Source organism: Lemur catta, chromosome 8, assembly GCF_020740605.2.
Source record: "Lemur catta isolate mLemCat1 chromosome 8, mLemCat1.pri, whole genome shotgun sequence".
In the NCBI taxonomy this organism is placed as follows: domain Eukaryota; kingdom Metazoa; phylum Chordata; class Mammalia; order Primates; family Lemuridae; genus Lemur; species Lemur catta.
In genome coordinates this window covers 73782860-73801467 of record NC_059135.1, presented here as the reverse complement: position 1 = coordinate 73801467, position 18608 = coordinate 73782860, and the positions used below count along the sequence as shown (strand labels likewise).

The 18608-nt window shown below is 35.5% G+C and overlaps 1 protein-coding gene across 1 annotated transcript in view; it reads left to right on the top strand.

Moving 5' to 3' along the window:
• The window catches only part of ACVR2A (activin A receptor type 2A), an 88604-nt gene extending 72443 nt beyond the window's left edge, over positions 1–16161 (top strand). Inside the window, exons 6-11 of the mRNA XM_045558760.1 lie at positions 1124–1267; positions 3576–3721; positions 5307–5421; positions 7787–7925; positions 11397–11527; positions 12471–16161. Coding sequence (XP_045414716.1) covers positions 1124–1267; positions 3576–3721; positions 5307–5421; positions 7787–7925; positions 11397–11527; positions 12471–12665 — 870 coding nt within the window. The 3' untranslated portion in view covers positions 12666–16161. The remainder of the gene's footprint in view (positions 1–1123; positions 1268–3575; positions 3722–5306; positions 5422–7786; positions 7926–11396; positions 11528–12470) is intronic.
• The last annotated feature ends 2447 nt before the right edge of the window (positions 16162–18608 follow it).

Genomic DNA, 18608 nt, shown 5'->3' with positions numbered 1-18608 from the left:
TGTTTCATAGAGTCTGTGAAGTTTATTACTGTTTTTTTTTTTTTTGGTAGCAATGCAGATACGGTAAACTACAGTTTAGTTCTCAGAGAGAATATATTCTTTTGTGCCAATATTCATAAATAAGATCAGAAAAGTTGTTATTTTAATGTGTAAGAGAGCTTAAAAATTGGAGAAAGGCATTCGGTTGATATTAACTTAAGAGTAACGACAACAGTAGCTAACATTTTATTGAATACTTCTGTTGTGTCAGGTAAATGTGCTTTACATCTATGAGTACTCACTAATATGTGTACATGTATTACTCATATGTACATATACTACAACATATAATACAACAACCCTATGAGACAGACATTATAATCAATCCCTGTTTTACTTAATAAGGAAACTGAATGATTATGTAACTTGCCAAAGATTAGTGGGAAAGCTGGAATTTAGATAATTTGGATCTGGAGGGTTCCTAACCATTATGCCATGGTGCCCCCACTGTCATTGTCCTTTCATAGTGAAAAGAAACTAATTTTTTGTAAGTAAATATGCAGTAGACATAGATTACTTGCAGGCACAAATGAGTCTGTGATGTTTTTAATTATTGTATTGCGTGTTTATGCCCTTGTTCTCTTGTTGACTTTGCAGGGTATGCTAAACATTTTTTAAGAATGTTTGATATTATATTAGTCTTTGGAAAAAAATATTTTCTACTTAGAGGAAGTCATTCTACCTGAATATCATCTTTCAGGGAGATTATTCTGAATAGTAACACAAGTAACTTCACACCATGATGAAATTACAGTGTAAAACTTGGGATAATTTGTAAGCAGAATATGTTGCCAATTGTAAGGTAGAGAAGCACAGCATTTCTGATCAACTCTTGTGTTTATGAGCTGAAAACCCAGAAAAGTATGTTTTAAGGGAATAGGACAGGGCAGGCCTTTAATATAGAACTGTTACCTATTATTAGAGCTTTCTCTAGTTAAAAAATAGAATAAAACCAAAGAATCTTTTAATAAAATACTTAATTTTATTGTTTTGTTTGCTTTAGAACCTTTTTGAGCAATCTCTTACACATGGTTTATTTACCTGTATTCTTAGTGTTCTTACTATGCTTCCTTTCTAATTCTAGGACAAACAGTCATGGCAAAATGAGTATGAAGTCTATAGTTTGCCTGGAATGAAGCATGAGAACATATTACAGTTCATTGGTGCAGAAAAACGAGGCACCAGTGTTGATGTGGATCTTTGGCTAATAACAGCATTTCATGAAAAGGTAAAACTACTTAAAATTTTAATTTAGTAAAGTCAGAGTTGGCCTGCCTACCTAATGTTGGCTATAAATCAATCATACTTACTCTTCTGGAGTTAGTATGTTATTATGATTGATCAGTATTTAACCTGAAAATAGAAATCACTCTTAAGTAAAAATATGTCTTTAAAAATAATTTATTTTAATAAAAAGAGCAAAGATGACAACTATTTAACTAACTGTCTCCTCATATAATACCAGTCTTTTGTCTCTGACTTCTTGTGCTATAATTACCTCTATTTCAAATACTTAGTATAGACAGTGCTTAATAATTTTCATTTACCATTTACAATCCATTTTGATTACATGAACTGTTTTTTATGTCTTAAACTCTTTAATCAATCTAGCTTAGTGGCAGAACCAGTCAGGAAATTTATCTCATCTTTGATCTGTCAGTAATTATCACCAAAACATACTTGCTATTTTTTCTCAATTTTTCTACTTTCAGAATTAATAGATTGGTGCAAAAGTAATTGCGGTTTTGGACCAAGAATTTTAAATCGTTATAACTAAGCTCAAACACATCTTTATCAATCAAAATAGGAACCATTACAATCAACACAGTTTTGCCAACAAGAAATAAGTTTGTTTACTCCTGTAGCATAAAAATCCGTGCTTTGGGATTCTATGAACTCTTCGGAAAGCATTTTCTGCATCCTGCTGGTTGTGGAAGCGTTTTCCCTGCAAAAAGTTGGGGAGATGCTTGAAGAAGTGGTAGTCGACTGGTGAGAAGTAGGTGAATATGGCGGATGAGGCAAACCTTTGTAGCCCGATGTGTTCAACTTTTGAAGCATTAGTTGTGCGACATGCCGTTGGGCATTGTTGTGGAGAAGAATTGGGCCCCTTCTGTTGACCAGTGCCAGCTGCAGGCAGTGCAGTTTTTGATGCATCTCATTGATTTGCTTAGCATCCTTCTCAAATGTAATGGTTTTCCTGGGATTCAGAAAGCTGTAGTGAATCAGACCCCAGCAGCAGACCACCAAACAGTGACCGTGACCTTTTTTTGGTGCAAGTTTGGCTTTAGCAAGTGCTTTGGAGGTGCTTCTCTGTCCAACCACTGAGCTGGTTGTTGCTGATTGTCATACAAAATCCACTTTTCTTTGGACGTTACAATCCCATCGAGAAATGGTTCCTTGTTACATACAATAAGACAAGATGACACTTCAGAATGACGATATTTTTGATTTTCAGTTAGCTCACGAGGCAGCCACTTATCGAGCTTTTTCACCTTTCCAATTTGCTTCAAATGCCGAATGACCATAGAATGGTTGATGTTGAGTTATTTGGCAACTTCTCGCATAGTTGTAAGATCAGCTTATGCTCTCAACTGGTCGTCGTCAACTTCCAATGGCCGGCCACTACACCCATCTTGAAGGCTCTCCTCTCATTTGCAAAACTTCTTGAACCACCACTGCACTGTACGTTTGTTAGCAGTTCCTGGGCCAAATGCATTGTTGATATTGTCAGTTCTTCCCACTGCTTTTATGACCCATTTTGAACTTGAATAAGAAAATCACTCAAATTTGCTTTTTGTCTAACATCATTTCCATAGTCTAAAATAAATACAAAATAAGCAGCCAGTAATAAGTCATTAGGAAAAAAACATAAAGCAAGAAATGCACATTAAAATGATGTATAACATAACTGCATTTAAGAGTGCATTCCAGTATCAAATGGCAAATTTCAACAATGCTAAAACTGCAGTTACTTTTGCACCAGCTTTAATAGTATGAAAATACCATTAATGAAGTAGGACATTGTGTTTTTGTTAATTGGTTTCATTATTATGAAATATAAGTGGTTTTTTATGTCTCTTAATTCTTGACTAACAGGATGACAATAATATCTAGAGGAAGATTCTTTATATTGTTGTTTATATGTTGTAATTGTGTGTTCTCCTACTCCTGTGATATAACATCTCTATAGTCAGTATATTTTAACTTGTGGAATATTTTCTAGAACTGTAGATTTTCAACTGGTCTTTTTTTTTTTCTTCTAATTTTGTCTTCTAAATTAGAGGAAATTGACTATTCTTGTAATAAACCTTTAAAGATCGTTGGTATTTCTTTCTGGTCAAATATTTATTAATGTGAACTAGAAGGAAATTTTAACCCTTCCAGAAAGATTGCTCCTTGGATATTAATATGCACTAAAAGGAAAGATATGTTGCCTTCCATAACCTCTTACAGGTAAACAGAAGTCTCCTTGTAGATAACGGCTTTTGTCAACAGCATAAGTTTCTTTCTTTTTCTTTTTTTTTTTTTCTCTTTAGGGTTCTTTGTCAGATTTTCTTAAGGCTAATGTGGTCTCTTGGAATGAATTGTGTCATATTGCAGAAACCATGGCTAGAGGATTGGCATATTTACATGAGGATATACCTGGCCTAAAAGATGGCCACAAACCCGCCATATCTCACAGGTAGAGCTAAATTTATATTGTTTTCCCAAATAATTGAGTAGGTTTATTATTTAAAAGTTTTAACCCCCTGGATACAATTTATTTTTTCTGTAGTTACACAGGCATGCTCTATGAGGAAGTTGGTTTTCATTTGTTTTTTAAATTAGCTTTGAGATTGTCTAGGAAGTATTTTGGATGATGTATTTTTTTACTATCATTAATAAAGTTAGTTATTATGTAATTTTTAATTTGTTTAATTTTTGAAAGTCCTTTCCTTAATTACACCCCTTTGTACTTCTTTATAATTATCTTTAAAGTGAAAATAAGTGTGTTTTCTCTATCTCAAAGGAAAAAGAAAAATTTGTTTTACTTCAGAACATTTAAAGATTATTATAAATAGGTACAAGGAAATGTAATTAAGGAGAGATTTTTAATATCTTTCTGTGAGTGGCCGGTTAGCTCCGTTGGTTGGAGCATGGTGCTCATAATATCTTTTTTGCTTATTTTTTGAATGACCAGGTGATCTTTTACCCTGAACTAAGGTATGGGGAGGCATCATTTAAACAATTGTTTACTGAAGAAACAGTACTTAGACCCAACAACTGTTATACCCACAAAAGGAAAAATGTTCCTTAAACATGAGATTCAGTTTGCCATGTATTTAATTTCTTTGAACATGGGATTCAATTTGTCATGTTATATTCAATTTAAAGATTGTTGTATTTAAAGTGGGCATTAATTGATTCATTGAACAAATACTTAGTTGAGTACCACCAGGTGGTGTTTTAGGTTGCTAAGAGGTGTTACTATAAATCCACTTCTAACATAGATTCTGATTTTGCAAACCTTAAACAAATCCTACCGCAGAAACAGCTCCCCTTTCTTCTCACCTTCTTACGTGCCTTTTGCTGGATTTTTCCTTGCCCCACCATTGGCCGTGGCATAGGTGTATTTAGCTAGGGCATAGTAATGCCTAAGCTGAACCAGTTGAGACGTGTGTGGAGGAGGATGTCTTACTGCCTTAAAAATTACCCTTTTCAGAACACCAGGATCTAGCTAGAGTAGAATATGCTTATGGTAAGACATTTTTATCCGTTATACATTCCAAAAGATGCTTTTCATAAGAACCACTACAATAAAGGACCATTGTAGAATGTAGGTCTGTACTAGTAAGCAAAAGGCTCCAATTCAGCAATTTTTTGAAAATTCTTTTACTTTGGCCTTAAAATTTTGGTTTTTATGGGAGTTTGTAACTATAAACTCTGAAATATTATCTTAAAAAACAGCAATTTTATGATTGGTAGGTGGGAGTGACATAGATAAACATGTATTTTTGGAATGATAGTTCTTTATAAAACCGCTTTATGGAGAGGATTCCTTCTTACTGTCCATGTTATCAATAGGAGTTTGTCACTGTTCTCTTGTGCTTCAGGGTGCATGGGGCTCTGCTTGAGCTTTTTCTCCTTCCCCTTTTTTCAGAAGTTTATATTTTTAAATAACTATTCTTTTATAGCATACATTCTTCCTCTTTCCCACTTTTGATAAAAACTTTTAAAAGATAACTTATTTAAACATAGTTTAAATATTTTGTTTTTCTGTTTGCAAGGGACATCAAAAGTAAAAATGTACTGTTGAAAAACAATCTGACAGCTTGCATTGCTGACTTTGGGTTGGCGTTAAAATTTGAGGCTGGCAAGTCTGCAGGTGATACCCACGGACAGGTAAGGATGATAATTGTAAAATGTAAGAAAAAATAAGCTTGTCTCATGTTTTCTTAAAATGGTATGTCAGAATTGAATTGGTCTAAAATTGTTACTGATTAAATCAATAACTAATAAAGAGTGATATGTTAAATTTTCTGAAAAAGATTTTCATACGGTGGTAGGAGACTCAGGTGGTTTAGATCAAGCACTTCATAAAACAACCATTAGATATGATAGGATTCTTTTTAAAACACTGATCAAAGAAGAATCCAACACCTTTTAAATTCTTAGGGAGTTCTTAGTATTAACTTGGTAGTTTTAATTTGTTAATTCTTTGACCATCTTAAGAGGAGTGGAAGGACAGCCTGTTGCTATTCTTGCTACTATGTATAAAGATTCCCTTGCCCATTTTCCATGCAATTATAGTTTCTTGCTTCTTGCTCTATATTGCTTCATTAATTCTTTCGTCAACTTTTCTCTGAATTCTCTCCAGAGTTCAGAGCACTTGTAAACGCCTGAGTGAGGTGCCTGACTGGCTCAAGTCTGCACAAAGAGGTCTCAGCAGTGGGGAACCTTTGGGAAGGCCAAAGAGGATAAGAACATTATCCATACATTTTATTCTCAGAAATTGTGAGGCGAGGAAAAGTGTCCTTACTCTCACAAGATCACTTTCTAATCAGGAAAACCAGTTTGACTTGAAAGGTGACATTTTCTGCAAAGCCAAATGATTCAGGATTTGGCATTATCATGTCTTCATCTTTCAAATCATGTGAATTACTGGGTCAGCTAATTTTTAGCTTTCTTTTTCCCAGCATATCCTATTGATACTACAGAATACAGTTTTAAACAATGATGGCACAATAAATTTTGGCAATATTGACTAGCAATTTAAAAATTTAGTTTAGGGTAATGGTCAGCAATCATATAGCTCTAGAAAACTTGACCCAAATGTATAATGTATGGGAATGGAGGCAGTCTGGTGGAGAATATTACCAAGATGGAGATGGTGTAGGAACCCTAGGACAAACTTCTGAGCTAATTGCATGACTGACTATCCATAAGACTAAATTTCGTGAATACTTTCATTCTTTGGTACCCATAAGCACTCTTCCCTTATTTTTTTGAGAAAAAAATTTGGGACTCATTTGTATCATCTTTTAACTCCCTCACAACTGGGTTCCATATAATGAGGTAAAAATAACTAATTGCTTACAGTACAGTAGTTGCTCCTTGACTTTAGATTTCTTGGACTAGAAAATTTCAAAAATATTTGGAAGAAATTGCACATTACATGTATTGCAAGGAAAGAACACTTACAAAAGTGAGGACATTTTACACTAAAATAGTAGATAAACCATAATCTCATTAATAAAAGAGGTACATTGGATGGCATACATTTATCTTTAAGAGAAAACTAGGCTTTTGGGAAATATTTATAGTACAATTAAAATAATTACTCAGAGCAGGAAAAAAAGGTACATTTTTTTCTTTCTTTAAAGTACTTTCCTTATTAAATGAATTAAAATCTTGAACTTTAGTCTTAGTGATCTGTCCTTATTTTTTCAAACATCTCTTTTATATGTATATTTGTATATAGTTGCCCAACTTGTAGTCTCTAGCGTAGAGATCAGTCACTTAAGGATGGAGTTTTATGGAAATAACCAATATCTAGACTGCTCCCTAGATCTGTTATAACTCAAGTGTATTTGTGATCTCCCCACCTATCTCACAAACATTTTTTAAGCATTCATATATGAATGTTGTCACATACCAGCCAAAGCTAGGTCTACTAATTTAGTAACCATAGTTACAGTACTGAGAAATACCAAATTATTGGGGACAGATATAAAGGACTCTAAGGCAGAATAATTCATGAATAAATAAATACATAGATTTTGTACAAATAGAACTTTTAAAAAAGTCTGTTCATCTTTTACTTGGCTAATTCTTTTTACAACACTTTATTCATTTTTTAATAAAGATAAAAAGACCTCAAAAAGTTTTTTATTTTTTAAAAATACATTTCAAACAATATACAAAGGTAGAGTTAAAAAGTATATGCAGCATTCTTTCCTGTTCCATCCTTCTTCCAGCTAATAGTCATTGCAGTTTGTTAGGATTCCTTCAAGAAAGGGGGAAAAAAAACCCTACACTTATAAGCCTGTACCAGGATAGTGTCTGTTGACATATGTTTTTAAGTATCAGGAAGGATCTTTACACACACACACACACACACACACACACACTATAGTCTTGTGGTCATAATTTAGTTACCTTACCCTGATAATAGACCACATTTGGTTTTGAGTCTTTTTACAAAATCAAAAAAATGTTAGTTCAAAGTTAATGAATGAGTACTGTTTGCTTTCAACGTCTTTTTCAGGTTGGTACCCGGAGGTATATGGCTCCAGAGGTATTAGAGGGTGCTATAAACTTCCAAAGGGATGCATTTTTGAGGATAGATATGTACGCCATGGGATTAGTCCTGTGGGAACTGGCTTCTCGCTGTACTGCTGCAGATGGTAAGGGAAAAAATATTTTAAAGATATATATGCCTACTGCACATGTATGAAAAGGGATGATTACACTCAAAGGTAATATCTTGAAAGTACAAATTTTTTTAAATAGACTCCAAGAGGTGGTAGAGACTTCAGGAGGCAGGGGAGTAGAGGGAGGGGTAGGAGAAGAAAGGAACTGGTATATATTGAAAGACTTCACATACCTTAGTTTATTTCCTGATTCAGCTCAGGAAGTAGTTACTATCTCAGTGTAACATGAGGAAGTTGAGACTCAGAGAAACTTAAGTAGCTTGCCTCTTTTAGCCTCAAGCCATCAAATGGTGAAACCTAGATATGAAACTGATCCACATGTAGGGAGGGGGCTGCTGTTGGCTTAAGTCATGTGGGTCTTGCCCCCCACGTTCTAAAGTCAGCTCTCATGGTGAGAGGAGTTGCATGTAGATTGGGAGGGACTTTGCCTTCCAAGACACTCAGGCTGAGTCTTTTCAGCACTCAGGTAATGCCAGCATAAACCTGACTAATCAGATTAAATGTAGTCTGTCCTCTTCGACACAGAACTGTGAGCATGTGTTTGGATGTACTGCAGGTTAAATTCCACCTCCTTAAAGCTTTGACCTGATAATAGACATCACTGTGAACATTAGTCACAGTCCCTAGCACCTTGGTGCTAAAGGGCTGCTATTCTTTGTTCTTGTTATTGAAGTCCTTGTTCAAGTCTTGTAAATATTTGCTTTTTATTTATTTACTGGAGTAAACCCTGAAGACTGTATTCCTAGTGTGACAGAACCAGTGTTCCAGGCACTGTCTTTAGTTAGGTCTCTACTCTCTTTATATATGTTGTGGCACTTTTTTTTGAGTAATGTAAGACAAACTTGCTGACTGATAAACTCCCAAGCGAATGTAAATGAGCTTGATCTGGTTTTTTATTTTAATTTGTAATTGTCTAAAAACTTCCTGTGATTGTCAAAGACCATAGAAGTAATTTTGAATATTTAAAAAGGTTTAACCAACTTAACCTGTGTTATTAAGAATATTTTATTTTTCTTAGTACTGTAACAGGCTCTCAGTGTAGAGCAGACTGTGTCTGGAATATGAAATTCGATTTGGGTACTGTATTTTTAAAGAGAATTTAATAGAGTACTCAGAAATGGGCAGCCATTCATTCTTCTAGGATTGGGGATCTGGCTTGCGAGTCAGTCGCAAACTTATGAAAGGTTGAAGCAATTTGGAAATAATTTTAGCTTAGAAGTCTATAGGAAGAAGAATAACCCGTTCAGAGTATTTTGCTCAAGGTGGAAGAGGAATTGCATTTATTATGTGCATTTATGGAAGCAGAAGTAGGTCAGATGGTAGATGTTATAGGAAAATGTATTTCGTAAGAACTTATGATATGAACTCTACATTTCAAAACCATTGCATTAGGTGTTATGGGGGACACACAAGGCCCTGTCCTCAAGTAATATGCATTTTATTTAAGGTGATAAAATACATCCTGGATAATGAATTCTAGAGTAAGTATGAGTTATCTCGATCACTGCCCAGTACATAGGTATTCAGTAAATGTTTTTGGATTAATTCAATACCTGAGAAATGTAAGGGTGTGTTATGGGAGTTTAGAGGAGAAATTGCTGTTTGTGGGAAAGAGGTGTTTATCAGGGAAATGTTTTTGGAAAAAGAGATAGATGCTGACTTTTCTTAAATGCTTTGTATGTGTTAAGAATTAATTGCAGAGTTAGGCATTTCTGACTCTTAAAGTCAGAAATTGGGGCAGAGAGGACAATATGAATATTACTAATGTCGGTGTTTTCAAATTTGTTGATGGCTAATCGGTTAAATTCACTGATTCTCAAATTTAATGAACATGCCAAACTCCTGGGAATCTTGTTAAAATTCAGATTCTGACTCAAGTAGGTCTGGGTTGAGGCCTGAGGTTCTACATTTCTTACAAGCTTCCAGTCAATACCAGCGCTGCTGACCTGTGTACCACATAAGAGTTTGAAAAAACACCTTGGAATGCTGGTACTTGGTCACTGGAAGTGCTCATGCAGAGGCCCGATCTGGTCAGCAAGCATTCTTACATTTGAAGAGCATTAAGTTAGATGACCCCTTCATGATTTGTTGTATTTTATCCAGGAGTATTTGGTGCATTTTAAGAACTTACATAAGGTTTATGTCTATGGAAACACACATCTGGTCACTGATTGTTCAGCAGTTTCTGTCAAGTGCAGACAATACAGTGATTGAAATCACAGATTTCAGAGTAATTCAGAAAGATTGATTCAAATTCCACCTCTACCACTTAACAGCTATATGCTCTTGTGCAAATTATGTAACTTTTCTGAGCTGCTTATATACAAACTAGAGGTAATGCCATATTTACCCCATGAAGCATATTATGCAAAGTTCCTAATCAGGATAGTTGCTCATTGAATATTAGTTATTATTAACTCCTAAATGCATTTTTCTATTTTTCTGAGTAGGCCTAAGAAAAAAGGAATTATCTATATTATTGAGTAAATCTTTTGAGACAGAGTCTCGCTTTGTTGCCCGGGCTAGAGTGAGTGCTGTGGCGTCAGCCTAGCTCACAGCAACCTCAAACTCCTGGGCTTAAGCGATCCTACTGCCTCAGCCTCCCGAGTAGCTGGGACTACAGGCATGCGCCACCGTGCCCGGCTAATTTTTTTCTATATATATTTTAGTTGGCCAGCTAATTTGTTTCTATTTTGAGTAGAGACGGGGTCTCGCTCTTGCTCAGGCTGGTCTCAAACTCCTGACCTCAAGCGATCCACCCGCCTCGGCCTCCCAAAGTGCTAGGATTACAGGCGTGAGTCACCGCGCCTGGCCTATTGAGTAAATCTTGTTTGTCTGTGAAGGCACATTCTGACTTGTTGAAAACCCTGGTTGGAGAGTGTTTGTGATTTTAAAAAAAAAAGCACGTACTTTTGGCAGCTATTGTGAGGGAGAGCAGAGAAAGAGGTACTCTGAGGTAATTCCTCATGTGGGGCATGTAGGAGGTTTGGGAATGCCAAAGAATAAAGATATAACAGATTGAACCAAGAGTCTCCAGAGATGGAAACACCCCTTGTAAATACTCTGATCTGAATTGCAAGGAGTTGGGTACCTTACAAGGGGTATTATATCCTTGATTGGCAAATATCGATTGTTCCTATATTCTGTGTGCAGACGGACGTAGGCAGTCTTCATACAGTAGATAAGAAAGCTCCTTACACAAACCTTAACCGGGTTATATCATAGACCTTTTCATTTCCTGTAAATGAGACTTTGATCACATTGTGGTATAAGTATAGTTGAGAGTCTGTTTCTCTCTTGTCCTTATAGCACATAAGAAAAGTTGGAAAAAGGTGATGAGAGTATATTTTACCAGTTGTAAGTCTGTACCAGTTTGGAAGTCTGAAAGATTTTAATTAAAATGATCTTCTTGTTTTGTTTTGTTTTTTTCTTTTTACATTTCAGGACCTGTAGATGAGTACATGTTGCCATTTGAGGAGGAAATTGGCCAGCATCCATCTCTTGAAGACATGCAGGAAGTTGTTGTGCATAAAAAAAAGAGGCCCGTTTTAAGAGATTATTGGCAGAAACATGCTGTAAGTCACAGTTAGCTTTTCATTTGAAATTCTAATAAAACATTTTTCAGGTGACTTATTTCTGCACATTTCATTCTTCTGGGAGGATTTTCTAGGGAGGGCACATGCACACAGGATAGTCTGTACTAGAGTTCCAGAGGCAGAATTAGGGCTAGGCCTGTATACCCCTGAGGGAGACTGTGAGGTCACGGAGCTTTAGAAGGCTCGTGTCTCAGTGGTCCTGAGCTGCTGAGTATGTCTTCTATTTAGAAAGCTTCCCAGGTAATAGGAATGCCTGACTCTGAGCCTGTGGGTAGTTGGGTATCTTTGCTGATCATCACCTTCCAATATGATACCATTTTTAAAGGTTTATTAAGCACCAGGTTTTCTCCTCTCCATGGGAGTTTGTTTTAGTCTTTTGATTTGGGCTTAGACTTTCAAATCCTTAAGAATGCTTTAAAACTAGAGACTAGGCAGAGGATGAAACAGTATTGCTCTGGACCTTTTGGTCTAAAGATAACTAGAAACATGGATAAAACCAGGCAGGGAATCCTCAAGGACGGCCTTCTAATCCTCTATTTAATTGCAAGATAGAAATGCTGATTATTAACTGAAAAAATAAAAAAAAAAGGTGATAGCCCCCCAGCCCCCAGCCTTGATTTGGAGCCTAATGCAACGGTTAGCATTGAAATGACCAGGTTTATGAACAATGGATAGGGATTTTTTTAGAATTAAAAACAAAAATTCCTGATATGGCAGTCTCCAGTGCTAAAAATAAATGGTTTCTCTTGGTGCTTTTCCTCATGTACATACTAAGTAAAAGTGTTGACAAACAGTATCAGAATTGGCTAATCTTGAAACTTCTCTGAACCACAAAAATAGCAATTTCTTTATGAAAATTTTATTGTTTCCTAAAAGAAAACAAAAATTGCTGTGGTGTTTGAGTATGTTTTTTTCCTTTTAGGGAATGGCAATGCTCTGTGAAACGATAGAAGAATGTTGGGATCACGATGCAGAAGCCAGGTTATCAGCTGGATGTGTAGGTGAAAGAATTACCCAGATGCAAAGACTAACAAATATCATTACCACAGAGGACATTGTAACAGTGGTCACAATGGTGACAAATGTTGACTTTCCTCCCAAAGAATCTAGTCTATGATGGTTGCACCATCTGTACACACTAAGAAATGGGACTCTGAACTGGAGCTGCTAAGCTAACGAAACTGCTTACAGTTTTTTTTCCTGTGTGAAATGAGTAGGATGTCTCCCGGAAACATAAGAAAGAAGACCTTTGTTGAAAAATGTGGCTCTGGGAGACTTACTGCATTGCCTACAGCACAGATGTGAAGGACACGAGACTAAGAGAAAAGTTGCAAACTCTATAAAGAAACTTTTGAAAAAGTATACATGAAGAATGTGGCCCTCTCCAAATCAAGGATCTTTTGGACCTGGCTAACGGAGTGTTTGAAAACTGACATCAGATTTCTTAATGTCTGTCAGAAGACACTAATTCCTTAAATGAACTACTGCTATTTTTTTTTAAATCAAAACTTTTCATTTCAGATTTTAAAAAGGGTAACTTGTTTTTATTGCATTTGCTGTTGTTGTTTCTATAAATGACTATTGTAATGCCAATATGACACAGCTTGTGAATGTTTAGTGTGCTGCTGTTCTGTGTACATAAACAAAGTCATGAAAGTGGGGTACAGTAACGAGGCTTCCAAGCATTACTTTAACCTCCCTCAACAAGGTATACCTCAGTTCCACGGTTGCTAAATTATAAAATTGAAAACACTAACAAAATTTGAATAATAAATCGATCCATGTTTTGTAAGAAATTCACTGTGTTATTTAAGGAAAAAAAGGTAAGCTATGCTTAGTGCCAACAGTAAGTGGCCATTCGTAAAGCAGTGTTTAGCTTTTCTTGTGCTGGCTTGTAATTTATGGAAAAAAAGTGCTGTTTTTTGAAATGAAAAGATGGTATCATTTTCCCCTTCTTCCCATGTTTTAAAGCTCCATCTTATATCTAGTTCCCAAAATATTGCATACTTACATAAGTATTTTTTTTAGGTGTGCTGTGTTTGGGGAATATTTGAAAACTTAAAGCATGATTTAAATTTTTTTAAGTGAGCTGTGACACTGGAAAGCTCTTCATTTTATCTTTTAAAATAGATTTTTTTCCTATTTACATATGTAAATTTGTAGTGTATTTCTTTTCACCTGTGTGGGACATTCTTTATCACTGTTTAGGATCACCTCAGGAAGTGTCATTACCCAGAATTCCTCACTCTCTGCTTGGAGACTTGTAACTTTATCACTATACTTCTGCTTGGTGCCATCTTGGCAGAGTAATATTTGATGTCTGTGAATATAAGGAATTATCCTAGGATAGGGATATTAAACTTTAAGCACAGATTTCAGATGTTACTGCTTTGAAACAAATCAGGGATAACAAGTTAAACTTATAACTTAAAATATGCAATGACATTTAGAGGTAACCGATGTTGATATACGTAACATAGCCTAACCTCCTCCCCAAAATTTCTTTCACAACTAACTCTGATAGTAAATTAGGACAGTTCATGCCTTATCCTTGCTAAGAAAACGGAGCTGATGGTCGGTAGGTGCCAAAGTGCTTTTCAAAACAATAGAATTATAATTGGATTCTTCCTCAAATTTATACAGGCCAAAGTAAAACATTAATTTCCTGAATTTCCAGATTACTACCCAACAATCAGCCAGTATTATGCTGTGTACTTTTGTCAGGTCATTTTAAAATCCATACATTAATTTTATAAAAGAATTTTTTACATGTCACTATCAGGAGCTCACTGTGAATGTGTTATTTAACCACACAGTACACTACACTTTACATATAATATGCACCTAATCTCTGGGAATAATTAAGTTATTTATAAATAATACATAGGTCAACAGACTCTAAGCAGGGAGGGAAAGAAGAGTAATAGCATTCTTGTCTATGTGCCACACACCATAAAGAACCGTTTGTGGTCTTGGTCACATATGTACCCAAGGTCTCATTGTATTCCTAAGAATTCCCATTTCAGTGTTGAGTTCATCTCTATTTCAGAAAATACTTGGCCTCTCAATTTCTTGATTCAGTTTTGCTTCCATTTTGAAACTGATCAAAAAGGGAAAATACTGAGAATGTGCATACAAGAAAATCGTTAATCTCTTGAAGATGAATTTCTAACTGTTGCAAACATTTAACTCTTTTTAAAAGCTAAAAAAAATCAAAAGAAAAATAAACAAGGGATATCATGATGAATGTTTGGCTTATGTGAGCACTAGAGATAAATTTTATAAAACCAATTATTCACAATATAAAATGCTTTCTTTACAAGTTAGGAAAAATTTCTAGAAATGCTGGGTATTGTACTTAACTATAGCTAACCAATTTTAAAACTTGTATCCTTTTGAAAACCGTATTAATAGAAAAACTTTTTATAGGCAGTAAAATAAGAATGTTCCAGTGACTACCTGTCCTGATACCTAGTCTTGTTAAAACTCTTTTGCAGGGTATTTAGTGTTTGGTTTACAGTCAGTGCAGAGTGGGCAAGTTAACAAAAAGTTTGAGCTAGGGATACTGGCAAAAAGAAAGATCAAAGAATGAGAAAAATGGTGATTTGTTTTGGGGCAAACTGAGACCCCCAATAACTTTTTCCTCATGTGTATGGTGCTCCTCATGATTCATCTTGTATTTTGCCTTTCTGATGCCCATCACAACTGCTGCTCTAACTTATACTCTTCACCTTGCCCAGATCTCCTTGTAAGGAATGCTTTATGATCAACTGCCATAGGACTGATGGACTGACCAGTGTTTGGCTTTATTCAAAATCTATGCCCTGCACAGCTCTTTTATGTTGTATTTTAGATGCTAGGAAGTTTTTTTAGCATGTGATGTGTGACTCTTGTTTGAATGTTTATTACAGGTACCTTGTGAATTCCAGAACAGAGACTGTGCCTCACAGTTGTTGGTCCCATGAACTTGCACTGTCTTTCATGGTGATATTTTGAAACTACAATCAGGAAAACAAAAACAAAAACAAAACACTTTTGAATCTCTTCTGCCCTATTTCCTCACCCCTAAGTAACAGCTACAAGTAAAATGCAGGTGGTAGGGAAAAAACTCTGGCCAAATGATAGTTTAGTGGAATAAACTGGTTAGCTTTTTTTTTAATGCATCATCATAGATATTTTCCAGTTTTCTCTTTTTTACTTTTTTTGAAAAATTACTTTCAGGAACATTGGGTATGATGTGTATAAAATTAACAACTGATTTATGGGCAAAATGATACAAGTAGCATTTTGACTGAACATCATTTACCTCAGATATTCAACCAGCAGTACATTTTTTATGCAGTCTCAACCATATCCTATTTGTTACCTCTCAAAATATTGGTAAGCAATTATTTTAGCTTTACTCTGTATTTCTTGTCAGTGTTTTGGGCACAGGTTGTTGTACTACTGTCAAATCATACTTGCTATTTTTTTGTGCAAGTATTTAACAGAAAGCTAAAAAAAAAAATCCCCATAAAACCCCACCTTGGATAAGTGATTGTTAAATATTGTACAAATAAAATGTATGCTATCCCCATTCCATCCCCAAGTTAAATAAAAAAATGAATATGGTATTATTTGCATATGCAGTTTTTCTTTAGCTATATGTTCTTCTTAAATAGGGGAATAGTAGCTTTGTAATTTATAGTGAGGCTTACACCTTGAGATTTGGAAGAATGGGGATAGTGCTGAAAGAAAGGAGATCTGTCCATTATGGCATTTCCCTCCTTTGTTGTCTGAGCAGATTATATTCCCACCCAAGCACGTATGTTGTTACTGCCAATATTAGGAAGCCAGAGGCTTGTTGGCGTCGTGAGACACTACACACCAATGGATTCTCGGATTTTTTTAGGGTAAAGGTGAAGAAAGGGGCAGCACTTGGCTTATGGAGGTTTGAAAGAACCTGCATTGCTTTCTAAACCAAATTAAAATGCAAACTATGATGGAATATCTACAGAAAGACTGAATTGTTTTCTACAGTGTGTTTCACAAAGCACTGATTATTTAGAAAGTTAACAGATACTTTGTTTTCAACATACATAGCATTATGGTAAAGTTTAGACCAAACAGGTTTTAATTCCCCAGAGCCATTCACATGCATGTGAATCAGAGAGGTCTTTTTTTTAACAAGATTTCTGTTTCTGGTGGACCACTTGGAGAGAACACAGGAGTAAAAACTACACTGAAGTAAAACTCTTCACTGGCTTTTCAATCCGATAAACTAGGGGAGTTCATGAGTTTCTGTTTTTGCCGTTTTTCCTCCTCTAGTAAATGAAGAAAATATCTTTAAGCCATGCTTGTTAGTTTACATTATTCTTGAATGTTTTTTGCCTAGTTATTTTCAGATTAGGTTTTGTGTTTTATTGATAAAGCAGTTTAAGAGATGAAGTTAGTTCAAAAACTTTGCAAATACATTTTAGCTTTTTTTGTATGTATTAGGGAATATGGAAAGGCAAATATCGACACCTCTCCTTCCAACAAAAATGCCTTGGGATGGTAGGTATATACTTCATTTGTATGACTTGCTAACCTATTTTTCCAATTTGCTTTATAACTATTTCCTACTTACTGCAAGCACTGAAAATAAAAACCTACCTTGCTACTTAGTTTTAAAATCTGTACACCTGGTTGTTGATAGACCTTCCACAGCTCTTACATAGCCAGAGAGGCAGAAGAGGGCTCTCAGCTTTAAATAGCATCTTAAACTGATATTACATTAGTAAGTATGAAATGTCCGATTTCCTTAAGTACTAAGTTTGACAGTTGATATCTCTGACATTTCACTTTGACACTTTTATGTTTATTGTGAAGGCAAATCTTGAGTCTTTCAAATGCACATTTTGACTTGTGATTATCTTTCAAATGTTTTTTAAGAGCTATTTTTGTGAAACCGTGGATAAGTCAAAAATTCATGTTATTTTTGAATATGAGTTCCCTTGTGGAACCAATGCAGCGCAGACAGCTCAAAATATCAAGGAAGTGTTTGGGAAGGATGTGGCTAATGAACACACAATAGGTCGATATTCTGAGAAGTCCCATTCTGGTGATTTTAATCTTGAAAATGAGCCACATGGACGACCTGAGACCAAGGTGGATAATGATGAGCTGAAAACTATAGTGGAAACGAATCCATCTCAACCTACGTGTGAATTAGCAGCAAGGTTTGATGTTAAGATTCCAACAATATTGGACAATTTGAAACAAATCAGTAAGGTAAAGAAGCTGGATAGGTGGGTTCCACATGACTTAAATGAGCGTCAGAAGAGAAATCATCTTGAAGCTTGCCTTTTCTTTGCTGTGAAGATACATAGGCAAACCATTTCTACACTGTAATGTGTGATGAAAAAACATGGATTCTTTTTGACAATCACTAAGTGTTCGGCACAATAGCTGGGTAAAGATAAAGTGCTGAGTGCTCGCTTCGGCAGCACATATACTAAGATGAAGTGCTGAAACACAATCCAAAACCGAATATTCATTCAAGAAAGCTAATAGTGTCTATCTAGTGGTGCAGCGCAACCAGTTGGATGAAATAACGAGGATGCTTGCGATTAAACAGCCGAGATTAGTCAATGGAGACAGGCCAATCTTCTTGCAAGACAACACTCAAACATGTCACACAAATAACAGTGTTCAAACTACAGAGGCTGAACTTAGAAACTCTCTGTCATCCACCATATTCACCAGACCTTGCACCAACTGACTACCACTTCTTCCAGGCTTTTAACCACTTCTTGCAGGGAAAAATATTCAATTCTCAACAAGCTGTGGAAAACGTCTTTCACAATTTTATTGCCACTCGCTCTCCAGGCTTCTTTGCTGCTGGCATAACAGCAAACAAGCTATCGTTAAGATGGCAAAACTATGTCAACAGTTTAGGTGCACTTTACTTGTACTGCTTCTTGTTCAAGATATAATAAACTTGATTCAAAATCGGACGTTTCATATTTAATGACCTAATACAAACTTGCAAGCCTCAGGTCATTTCATGAGGCTGTTATCCTTAAGGCAGATAATACTT